The sequence below is a fragment of the Lethenteron reissneri genome, chromosome 8, assembly GCF_015708825.2.
Source record: "Lethenteron reissneri isolate LAM-NWPU_2019-01 chromosome 8, ASM1570882v1, whole genome shotgun sequence".
Classification (NCBI taxonomy): domain Eukaryota; kingdom Metazoa; phylum Chordata; class Hyperoartia; order Petromyzontiformes; family Petromyzontidae; genus Lethenteron; species Lethenteron reissneri.
In genome coordinates this window covers 9,900,952-9,911,697 of record NC_083786.1, presented here as the reverse complement: position 1 = coordinate 9,911,697, position 10,746 = coordinate 9,900,952, and the positions used below count along the sequence as shown (strand labels likewise).

The following is a 10,746-nucleotide window of genomic DNA, read 5'->3' as shown; positions in this document are numbered from 1 at the left end:
TTCAATTGCCCTACCGCTGCTCACCACGTATCCCCACCAGGTACGACCCACCACAAATCCCCGCGGCCAGTTCAGGACTGTTTAGCTTCCGAGATGTGACAGGGTCAGACGCACTGCGGATGATTTGGTGACGGGCGAAGAGCCCAAAGTGGCCGAATCATCGGCACGCCGTTTGCTTTGTCGGCGGTTACCAGCGTCCTCGTTAACCTCCACTCAGCCCAGGAATAACGGATTACAACGCAAACAGCAATCAACCAATTGACGTGCAGCCTCGGCGTTACTTAATCGAGCACCAATAAGGCACAAGTCAAATCCGGCGCTATTTGCCGATCGGTAGAGCGTGCGGTCACGAACCGTGGACAGCTACCCTGTGTCACACTTGTTGCGCACACAATAAACGTACAACCCTTTGCCAAGCCACTGCTTGACGAAGCACCCACCCTATCCCCCCTCAAGTTGTGTTGCATCATGGTGGTTGTATGACCATACTTCACCACACCTATTGGTGCGGCTTGGTGAAGGGGGCGCGGAGAGACCCGACAACGACGTTAGCCGTGGCCGGGAATCTACTTCACAGCGAGGTGCGCTAACCACTGCACCGCCCATCGTCACCGTGCCCCAGCACGACGAGCCGAGCGATCGATCAAATCGCTTCCCTGGAACCGCCTGCAACTGCTTTGTCCGCATCCGAGCGAGTAGTTGCACAACAAGGACTTGCGTGGCCGTGCCCTCTACCACATGCCCCGCCCTTATTCCGGTTAGCTCCACCCCCCATCCCGCCCCACCCCACCCACGTCAGGATTGCAATGACCAATCACATTTGGCGAACGTGCCGCGTGATGACGCACGTCGCGACGAATCGGCGAGCAGATCGACGTCTCTGCTGCGAGCGGCCGAGTTGCGCGACCGCTCGCAATCGGTTGTAGAGAGACGTCCACACACAAGCAAATTCAGTTGCGTGCAGACAGAGTTGCGTGACCGATCGCTCAGGGGTGGGCCCGGCGCGAGGTTTGAGGCTGCGGCACGATGCAAGGAGGCCGCCTGTGAGATCCGGAAGTCCCTCCGCAGTTTCTACCACGAAATAAAATCCAACGGGTCAAAGTGATTTCCTGTCCAACCAACAGCGAGGCAGTGAGTGCTCATCAGCAAGTTTAAAGCTCTGAGCCAGTGGAAATTACACATTCATATGACGGGGGCAGGTATTCCCGTATGACCACTCTTGACTGCGGTGCATATTTTATCGACCACTACGTGATGATGGGCTGAGCCAAGCCTCAACCCGACTGGAATTTGAACTTGCGACCTTCCGATTGAAGGTCAAGCTCTCACACAGGATCATAGGTGAGCTTGCCGATAATTCAAGATACATTCGCTTCAAAGACATCGTGTTAAGAGGTACAAACGTGGGTAATTTTGTGATTAGCAATGGAGGTTAACACTACGGTATGGGGGGGGGGGAACACATCCAAATCAAATTAAACTACACCTACATTCAACATGCCCTTCACAAAAACCTTTAAATCAAAGGGTTCACGAATAACATTGATTGACCGAAGTTCACAATGGCCGGTTGGATGTCAAACTAAAAAAAAAATCAAAGCAAAATTCCCCTAACACCCGCCCCCTGACAGCACACAGTGGTATAGCATGGTTGGCATGGTTGGCATGGGCTCTGTGTGCAACGCAATGAAATTGAAACATTTTGTGCCAACTTTCTCGAACAGGAGGTCGTGGGTTCGATCATTACCCTGACGCATGTACATTTGGAGTTTGCATGTCCTCTCTCCCCGTGGCCGTGTGGATTTTTGTCCGGGTACTCCGGTTTTTCCCTCCACATTAAGAATCAATGTGTGCTCGTGAGAGTATTTGGCTGCTGTAAATTTCCACGTGAAAAGCCACTTCGTTGACCTATCATTTGTGGCCAGGTCGCTTCTGAAAAAGAGCTATATCGCCCATTTGGCCTTACCTGGTAAATTTAAAAAAATGTTCATTGCACCCCGGTGCAGTTGCACCGCCTGCACACTCGCCAGCTAGGCCAACGAGCGCCTAGGCTGGGTCAAAACTAGGAGACATGAACCGGAGCAGAGAGGACAAATTTTATCCAATGTGCAGACGTGGCTTCACCCCGACAGCTGCAACGCTCGGCACTGAGCACGGCAGACGTCTTGACGCGGCCTCTCTCCATCTCCCCCACGCCACCCCCCCTCCTCCCCGCCTCGAGTGGCGGGCGGGGAGACCCGGGGCTCCGTCACTTGGTCCCGTTGAGCACGCGGACCGTCTGCCGGCCGTAGCGGTAGTAGCTGTAGCCGGATCCCACGGTGGTGAGCGCCGTCACGTACCTTGGGGCGCACAAACACAAAGATCCCCCCCACTCCGTGTAGCCTCCGTAGGCTGGTTGGGGCAAGTGCTGCTCGCCAGAATGGCGTAACGAGGGGGGTGTGACCCAGCATAATGGCCAGCCAGCTGCCTTTGTCTAACCCAGTGATGATGTTTAGACATCAACATACGAGTGGGCCTAGGACCGGTTCAGATATCACACGCCGCTGGTGTTAACCGCAGCCGGGAATCGAACTCAGGTCGGCGGGTTTGTCGCAGCGTGCAACCACTGCGCTGCCGCTCCACGCACACACAGATCCATGCTCGAACTGGGACCCGTGTCTTTCCGACAGGGTCTTTGACTATAAACACCTGGGCAGTTCACCAGCATAGGTCCACAAGCAAGTTTGACTCTGGTGACGGACGACGCCGTATATCGAAACTGGTCCCGAGTTTGCTCGTGCTTAACCAATGCTGCCGATGTTGCGCTGGAGCAGAAGGCCTGATGCAACTTGACCTACCGCGGTAAATGTCGTGCAATGCGACTCTGCCCTCTGGTGGTGAAACCGCGTGTGAAAAAAAAATGCAAGCGCCGAAGCCATTGACTGTGCAGCAGACGCTGAAAACTGTTTTCTTTAGAACTGCTTCTTGTGTTTAGTTTGTTGTCCTTCCCCGCACCTCCGATTAGCACGGTTTGCTCCATACGGTTCAAAACAAGTTCAACATACAGTACATGCATACTGCCGAGACGCAACTTTTGTCACTGCTGGCTGAGCGACTCCCTACGCTGTGCTGTTCGTGGTCAGTGGGGGGTTTAGGGTGGTCAGTGCGGGTCGGCGAAGGCGGTGCAGTGCGGTGCGTCGCAGTGTGGTGGTGGTGGTGGTGTGCAGCGCGGCGGGGATCACCAGAGCGCCACCAGCAGGGGGCTGTCCATTTGGTGCAGCACCGGTGCAGCCAGAGACGCGGCCACCAGGAAGAGCTGCACGGCCGTGTTCACCTACGCGCGCACGCACGCACGGTCAAATGCGCGCGCACGCGCAAAGATCTCTTGTTCCGCCTACATAAGGCGTGGGGGAAAGTACCGTGAGCGAGCAACTTTCAAGGCTTCAACTGACTTATACCAAGGTCAGGGGTCGGCGACCTGTGGCTCCAAAGTCGCATGCGGCTCTTCGAGGGCCGCTTCGTGACACGTTATTTATTAAGGACCACACCGTCTCGTATTCACCACGTGCACTGCGCCTCTTGAGATATTGAAGTTTTTTTTACCGAAATCGAAAAAAATGGCTGTTATTGTTGTTGCAGACCCCTGACCTAGACAGTTACCCATAACTCCACGAAGATCCCCTGTATAGCCTTAACAGACTGTTGGGCAGGTGCTGTTCGCGAGCACCTATGAACGCCAGCACAGCACACGAGGTGGTGGGTGGCCATCACCACGCCTGGCTGCCTTTGTCTCTCCAGTGGTGAAATTTTTTACACACTGTACCAGGTTCTCATTTAAGGCTGAGTAGAAACAGGGGAGGCCCAGGAACGGTCCAGGTAATCAGCACCGGTGTTGGTGGCCATGAGCGGGATTCGTATTCGGGTCGCTGAGTGCAGCGCGCTGACCGCTACACATACACGCTTGGGATTGTCTTACGATCGATTGAAAAGCTGTAATTGGTCCATAACATGTATCGACTTGCCTTGCTGATGAGCGTTGGTTTAAGCTGAGCAGTAGCAAAACGTGGATTGAAGTATCGAGCCAGGGTGCACTAGAAATATATAAAACGACACAGCAGCAAGAACAACAAGTTACATACGTGCTTATAACCAGCGCTAAGGGTAAGTTGGGTACTCGGCACGCTACCCGTTAAAAAATCAACACAACGCAAGTCATTTAAATTCAACGTGCAACAAATACGCACTGCGATCGCGACTCCTGAATCGAGATCACCTGAATGAATGGCAAAGCGGCAGAGATTTTGTGCCCAAAACTACGTGTCCAACTTAATTCAAGTTAAAACTTCACTGTAGTTCTCAACATGGGCAGGTTTTTTTTTTATTAACAGAGCGCTGCACGATAGGCAAAAATTTTGACGGGTGTAAAACGCGGTGCAAATAATTACATGACGATTACCTTAATGAAGATCAACAAACAGAGGTGCCCTAATGAAGAGAGTTTTTAAATCAGTGAGCATGAGCCGCTGTGACACGTGGATAAGAAATACGGACACTGACAAAGATACTGAAACAAAAGCTGAAGAGTGCGCAAACAAGCGTGGCGAAAGAGGTGTACGCTGGGAATTACACCGAAAGTCAGAGGGATACAAGAGGTCATACGTAAGTGAGAAACATCTTACCGACTATTAAAAGTGCAAGTGGGTTTTTGCGCAGGACATGTCGCTGTGAGGGATGATGGCTGGGTGGTCTAGCCTTACTTATGACAGAGTGGCAGCCAAAGGAGGGAAACAAACTGGATAGGATGCCCACTGTGGAGACGGGGCGATGAAATCTGCTCGTGCGCAGGAGCAAGGTGCATGGATCGTTGCATCTCGCGACCGTGAGCGACAGCTGACAGCAGCTTAGGGATGCTTTGGTCCCAGCAGTGGATAGATCATACTGTTGTTGCTGATGATGCTGCTGCCAGTGCAGGTTTAGTGCGGTACTCACTGGAGGAGGCACTGTGCGGTAGCGCACGTAAAAAACAGCGCCGATGAGAGCGATGTCCCTCGAAATGATCAGGGCGGTCAGCGGCACTGTCAAACACACAATGGCGCGATGTTAACTACTTCGCCTGGGATATAGAAGGTCGTGGGTTCGATGCCGACCCTGACGCCTGTCATATTTGGAGTTTGTATGTTCGCCCCGTGGTCACGTGGATTGTTTTTTCTGGGTCCTCCGGATTTTCCCTCCACATCTAGAATCGACGTGCGTTCGGAGTATTTGGTTGCGATAAACTTCCACGTGATAAGCCACTTCGTTGAGTTATCATTTGTGGCCAGGTTGCTTCTGAAAAAGAGCTACATAGCTCAGTGGGCCTTACTTAGTAAAATAAAAAATAGTTTAGTAAGTAATTTAGTTTAGGTTCGTCACGGTTTAACAAAGGGGGCCGTAAATTATTATTTCAATTAAGTGCGGGTAGTGTGCGAGACCATACGAACCAGTGTCTCTGAATGTGGGCGGATGGCCGAGTGGCTCAAAGAGGTCAGAGCGCTGAGATGGCACTGCTGAGAATTCAAACCGGCTTCTCAAGTGTCGTGATTTGAAGGTCTTGGTACACTCACCAATAATGACTTAATTTTGATCAAATGCAAGCTCTTGAGAAATGAAACCAATATTGGCACGACCGACATACGATGAACATTGCTCCCAGTGGCAAGAAAAAAACATATGCCCTGTGGTAGGACAGGTTGAAGAGTGCTGCCCTCTACTCTGTGTACCAGAGGTGCACTTGAAGGGATCTCAGAAGTAGTTCTGTGACATTTGCTTCTGACACCGTTGTCAAACAACTGCTCTGCGAGAGCTCCCAATGGACACATGGTCTCATGACCTGAAGCCGACAGCACAATCTGAATAAACTTGGGAGAAATCAAGATGTGGAAAAATAGTAAGTCCAAGTCATTTGTCACTGGGTGCAGGTGTACGCCAAGTACTCGCATAGACCTGGACGAGGGCAGGTGAGAAACGTCTCGTATTCACCTAAGCCAGGGGTCGGGAACCTTTTTGACTGGGAGAGCCATAAAAGCCAAATATTTCTAAATATATTGCATTGAGAGCCATATAGTATTTTTAACGTATAATAAATTAAATATGTATTACTTTTAATGCGACTTCTGGTGCTGCATGGTTTTGCTGATGGCCTTGTAGTCTGGTTCGTACGTGGTGAGGTTGAGCTTCATGCAGGCGTTGAGGCCCCGTGACCCGTGAAATTTATCTTCAAAACTAATTTCTGTTTACTTTAAAATGACACAGTATTATTAAGCAATATCACAAGTATTTTAAAATCAGTTCCAAACTGATTTTTGCATTTTTTTTCAACTCAAAATTGTCTGGGAGCCATATGCCGCCACCAGAAGAGCCATATATGGCTCGCGAGCCATAGGTTCCCGACCGCTGACCTAAGCCGTTCATTTATTATTACACGCTTTTATTTAACTCACTTTTCGTCTGTTGCATCCTCAAAAAAGAAATCTTGTAACTCAATTTTTACACACTTCCCAATGTGCTATCGACTGCAAACTTCGTATAGGAATGTCATACTGATGACAACACGATATTCTATCATAAAAAATCCAAAACATCTATTTTAAAACTTTTGACACTCTTTAACTTACTGTATGTGTTGTATCCAAAAATCTTGTAACTCAATTTCAACCGTATTCCCAATGTTGTATCGACTGCAAACTTCGTATAGCTATGTCATACTGATGACAATACTATATTCTATCATTGAAAATAAAAAATATATATTTTTAAACAATCTTTTTGACGGCTCTAATTGTCCACGCTCAACTGACGTTGCCTGTAAATGACCACGGTCCCTTACGTCACGGTAAGCCTCGGAGAGCCACGCCCAGGGGCGGGGGATGTGGAAGGAGGGGAAGGGCGATGGGGGAAGGGGGCAGGGGGAGGGGCAGCTCGGACAGTACATTTCATTAAAGCATGTTTTTTAAAAGTATTTTTAAATCTTTTATATCGAGGAGAGCCTCGCTAAACAAGGTCGGCCAGTGGCGCGGGATAACATCTGGACTGCGCGGTGAGCGGAGCAAACTCATGCTCACCAGGAATGAGGTGAGCGCAGGTGAGGCTGATGTAGAGGACGCTGATGAGGATCTTATCTGCGAGTGGGTCGAGGGCGCTGCCCAGCGCGGACTGCTGGCTCGGCCAGGTCCGTGCGATAAATCCATCCAGCTGCCGTCGGAACAAAAACAGGGTGCAGCAAGTCCGTAAAGCACGGGTCTCTTCCCGGACATCACAGCACCGTTTTCTTTGACACGCATCGCGGTCCGTTTCACACGGGATGCTGAGACATTGCTGCCCACGTTGATATTAATACACTAGGTTCGGACTCTCGTCTGTGAGGTCCTCCTCCCTGACATGAGGACTAATTCCACTCTCTCTGGGAGGGTAATTTTATATCCAGGCCATCTCTCTTCTGTACAGACTGATTTACAATATACGGACAACATAGTAAACCACTGTAGCCCTGCGCTCCTTCAGTCCTGAAATCTCCGATTCCTGACCCTTGCTGTGCCCTGGGTATATCAACAACTGACTTCTCTCCTTTGTCGCGTTACACTTGGCTATATAAGAGTTATGAATGGAAGTGTTCTCATAGCATGGGGGCATGGCAATCCCAACGATTGGAACGTCTTCTTCGTGGCATTTATTCCCACTCACAGAGTAAATCTCCCTCGTCTGCTTCCTCCACTCATCCCCATCCTGAAATGAATAAGACCTGATGCATGCCCCAGAAAAAGTTTTTGGTTTTATTTTAATGCCAACTCAACTGAATCAGTGCCCCTTCTCTTCCTAATCACTTCCACACCTCAACCAATATGCCATGGGGAAGGCCAAATGTCTTACAACTCTTTAGTCATTCTATTTCTTCCTCGACCGCTGCTACGGAGCCTGCATTTACCAAGGCTCGGTTGGAACAACACAACGGCAATATAATGAATTAATTAGAACATAATAGAAAGACAAAAAAAATACAAATAAAAGCACACTAAAAACCTACGTTCTCGCTCGCAGTCCCTACTACCTGAGTGATGCACTGAGCCCAGCCTTCTCCCCTTCCCATAACCTACTGAGTTTGGACTTCAGCTCCACGGAATTCCTGTACCCCCCACCCTCTCCCTGCCTTTTACCGGGCTCTTGAACAAAAAAAGCCAAGCACACAAGTGTTGAGGATGAGTGCGGGGGGGGGGGGGTGCTGGATGCGAATATCGCTGGAGACGGGCGCGTCGTACGAGGTCGGTGACGCCGGCCAGCGAGAGGAGCCCCAGCGCCAAGCCGAACTCCTCGTCGGCGACGAGGCACGCGATGACGGGAGAGAGCGCGATGCGCGTCACGCACAGGGCGTTGGGCACCGTCCAGGGGTTCTCAGTACTGGCACGCACACCAAAAACAAATGCCCACCAGTCAAATGCAGTACTCTCAGATAAGGTGATAATATAATATAATTGCTAAGTATAGAGCGCCTTCGTCCAAGGCGGTTGACAAGAGCTTACAAAACGGTGACAGAATGGAATGATTTTGATGGTGGGGGCGTTCGACTAGGACTGAGGAATGAGTGACTGCAATAGAGGCACTTGGGGATCAAGAAGGGGTAAGGGAGGGATGTGAAGGAGTGGATGGGTGAGGGGAAGGAAGAGTATGGGCAATAGAGAAGCCGTGAGGCTTTAAGAGAGTAACGGAAGGAGGTTCAGGAGGGAGGCTACTTAATATGCAAGGTAAGTGGATGAGAATGAAGCCGTTAGCTCCCGTCCATCTGTCTGTAACGTGGAGGAGTGATAACTTTCGTAGACATTATCCGATATGAACGAAACTTTAGAATCAAGTTGTTTTACTCTTACGGACTTATCATGTTGAAAAACGGTCGAATGTAGTTTAGGATTTCCACAAAACTTGATGACATGCCAGACCAAAAAAGGACTACGACCTGACAGGTACCGGTGGGCGTCCGTACTAATAAACTTCTTCCGAGGACAAACTCTTTTTGCAACGCGTTACGTAATCCAAGCTTAAGTATGCTTCATAAAAAAACAGCTTTAAGCCGAAATAACAAAACAAAAAATGCGCTGTTTAGGAAAGTTGTATACTACTGCAAAAATATATATAACCAAAAAATTAACGGCTAAATTTCCTTTTCCAAATAAAAAAAACCGAGGGTAATTTACCAGCTCTGAGAAGATGTTCTCTTTGGCCGAGTTGCCGGGAGCCCGAGTCCCCGAGGCAGCTCCCGACGAGTCGCCCCCTCCTCCTCCTCCACCCCGACCCCGGGTGTCGTCGCTTCCCCCGCTGCCCTCCTCGGGCCCTTTCGCCCCGGCGGAGCGGCTCCCCCCGGCGTGAGGAGTTCGCGCTACGCCCCTCCAAGTCGACCGCAGCAGGGGATGACCCCAGCGCCACCCCGATGTGACGACTTGGGGGGCCCTGAGCGACCGTTCACTAGGACAGAGGCCACCGTGGCGGCTGCTGCTGTTGCAGCAGCTGCAGTAGCAGCAGGCATAGCAGGTGCTCCTGTTGCCCAATGAACGGGAGCGGATGGTCGTGGTGGCTGGACTGCCTGGTCTCCTGAAGTGTCTCAACGACGCCACAGATCCTCGTGTTTTTCCCACGACAGAGGGTGAGAACAATGGGGGTGACGGTGACAGTGACGATGATGGTATTGTGGAGCAACTGGACGGAAAGGTGGCGGGACAAGACAGGAAAGAGGGAAGAGAGGAGCAGCACGAAGTGGAGAACGACGACGAGGAGGAGGAGACCAAGGGCAGGGGGCAGAAAGGGGAGACCGATTTTGATTCAAGTATTGACGACGGCGACAGTGAGGGGGATAACAGTGACGGCGAAGATGGCGACGACGATGATGACGGTGATAATGAAAGAACAGAGGAGTGTGAGAAGGATACACAGAAGGATGAGGAGGTCGACGAGGAACGGAGGCACCGACCAAGCGCTGACATCGTCACCATCACCATCTTCGCCCTCTTTCACCGCGCGAGTCAGACGTTGCTCATGTCCTCACACGCACTGCAGCGCGTACAGCTGCCCGGCCCGTTGTGCAGGAAGCGCCCGGTGCCGCTGTTGTTGCTGTTGGTTTGGTTGTTTGTTTGTCTTTGTTTACTCTTACGAGGACGACGACAACAACAACAACTTCAGAGCGGACAACACGCGGGGCCTGGGCGCGGCCATGATTGCTGCCGTAAAGCAGCGCGACAGCTGACGAGGTCGAGGGCGTAAAGTAGTTTTTTTCCGCGTGCGGTGAAAGTCGGTGGGAGGGAGGGGAGGGGTCTTCGTTTTACGACGTTTTACGACAATCGCATTCAACGTCCACTTTTAGTCAAGGTCATTGGGTCAAAGTGTCAACCTCAAACCAATTGCGTGGATGACACCACATCTCGCTATCCTTTCCCGCCAGGTTACACGCTTCAGACTCTCCGGCGGCGGCGTCGAAACAAAAGAGAGGCTGTGTTGGCCCCCGTGGGCTTTACTGGGGAATTAAACTTTGTGAACTTAAAACTTTATGGATTTCGATTTAAAGCTTTCGTGACTGCAGAAATTCATATTCTTGGTTCTTTTCGGTAAAGTCACGTAGAAGGGAAATAATAAAATAAAAAATAAACCATAATAAAATAAAATTATTTTGTTTTATTTTTGTTATTTTATCATTATAGTCACATAGAAGGAAATAATAAAATAATAAAAATACAAATTTTACAAAATAAA

The 10,746-nt window shown here is 50.3% G+C and overlaps 1 protein-coding gene across 1 annotated transcript; it reads right to left on the bottom strand.

The window, feature by feature from the left end:
• Positions 1 to 451: 451 nt before the first annotated feature.
• Positions 452 to 9,998, bottom strand: CRLS1 (cardiolipin synthase 1). The gene is made up of 8 exons (XM_061580828.1): positions 9,971 to 9,998; positions 9,187 to 9,337; positions 8,271 to 8,409; positions 7,080 to 7,209; positions 4,969 to 5,054; positions 4,002 to 4,070; positions 3,222 to 3,313; positions 452 to 2,339 (listed from the first exon to the last, which is right to left on the bottom strand). Exons 1-8 carry the CDS (start codon positions 9,996 to 9,998, stop codon positions 2,249 to 2,251), a joined length of 786 nt encoding a protein of 261 aa, XP_061436812.1. The 3' UTR covers positions 452 to 2,248.
• Between the last annotated feature and the right edge of the window lie 748 nt (positions 9,999 to 10,746).

Coding starts and splice junctions, on each gene's coding strand:
- CRLS1 (XM_061580828.1), bottom strand. CDS start 9,998: ATGGTGATGGTGACGATGTCAGCGCTTG. Junction 8,410..9,186: donor GAGCTGGTAAATTACCCTCG/GTTTTTTTTATT, acceptor TGTGCGTGCCAG/TACTGAGAACCCCTGGACGG. Junction 4,071..4,968: donor ACCGCACAGTGCCTCCTCCA/GTGAGTACCGCA, acceptor ATATATTTCTAG/TGCACCCTGGCTCGATACTT.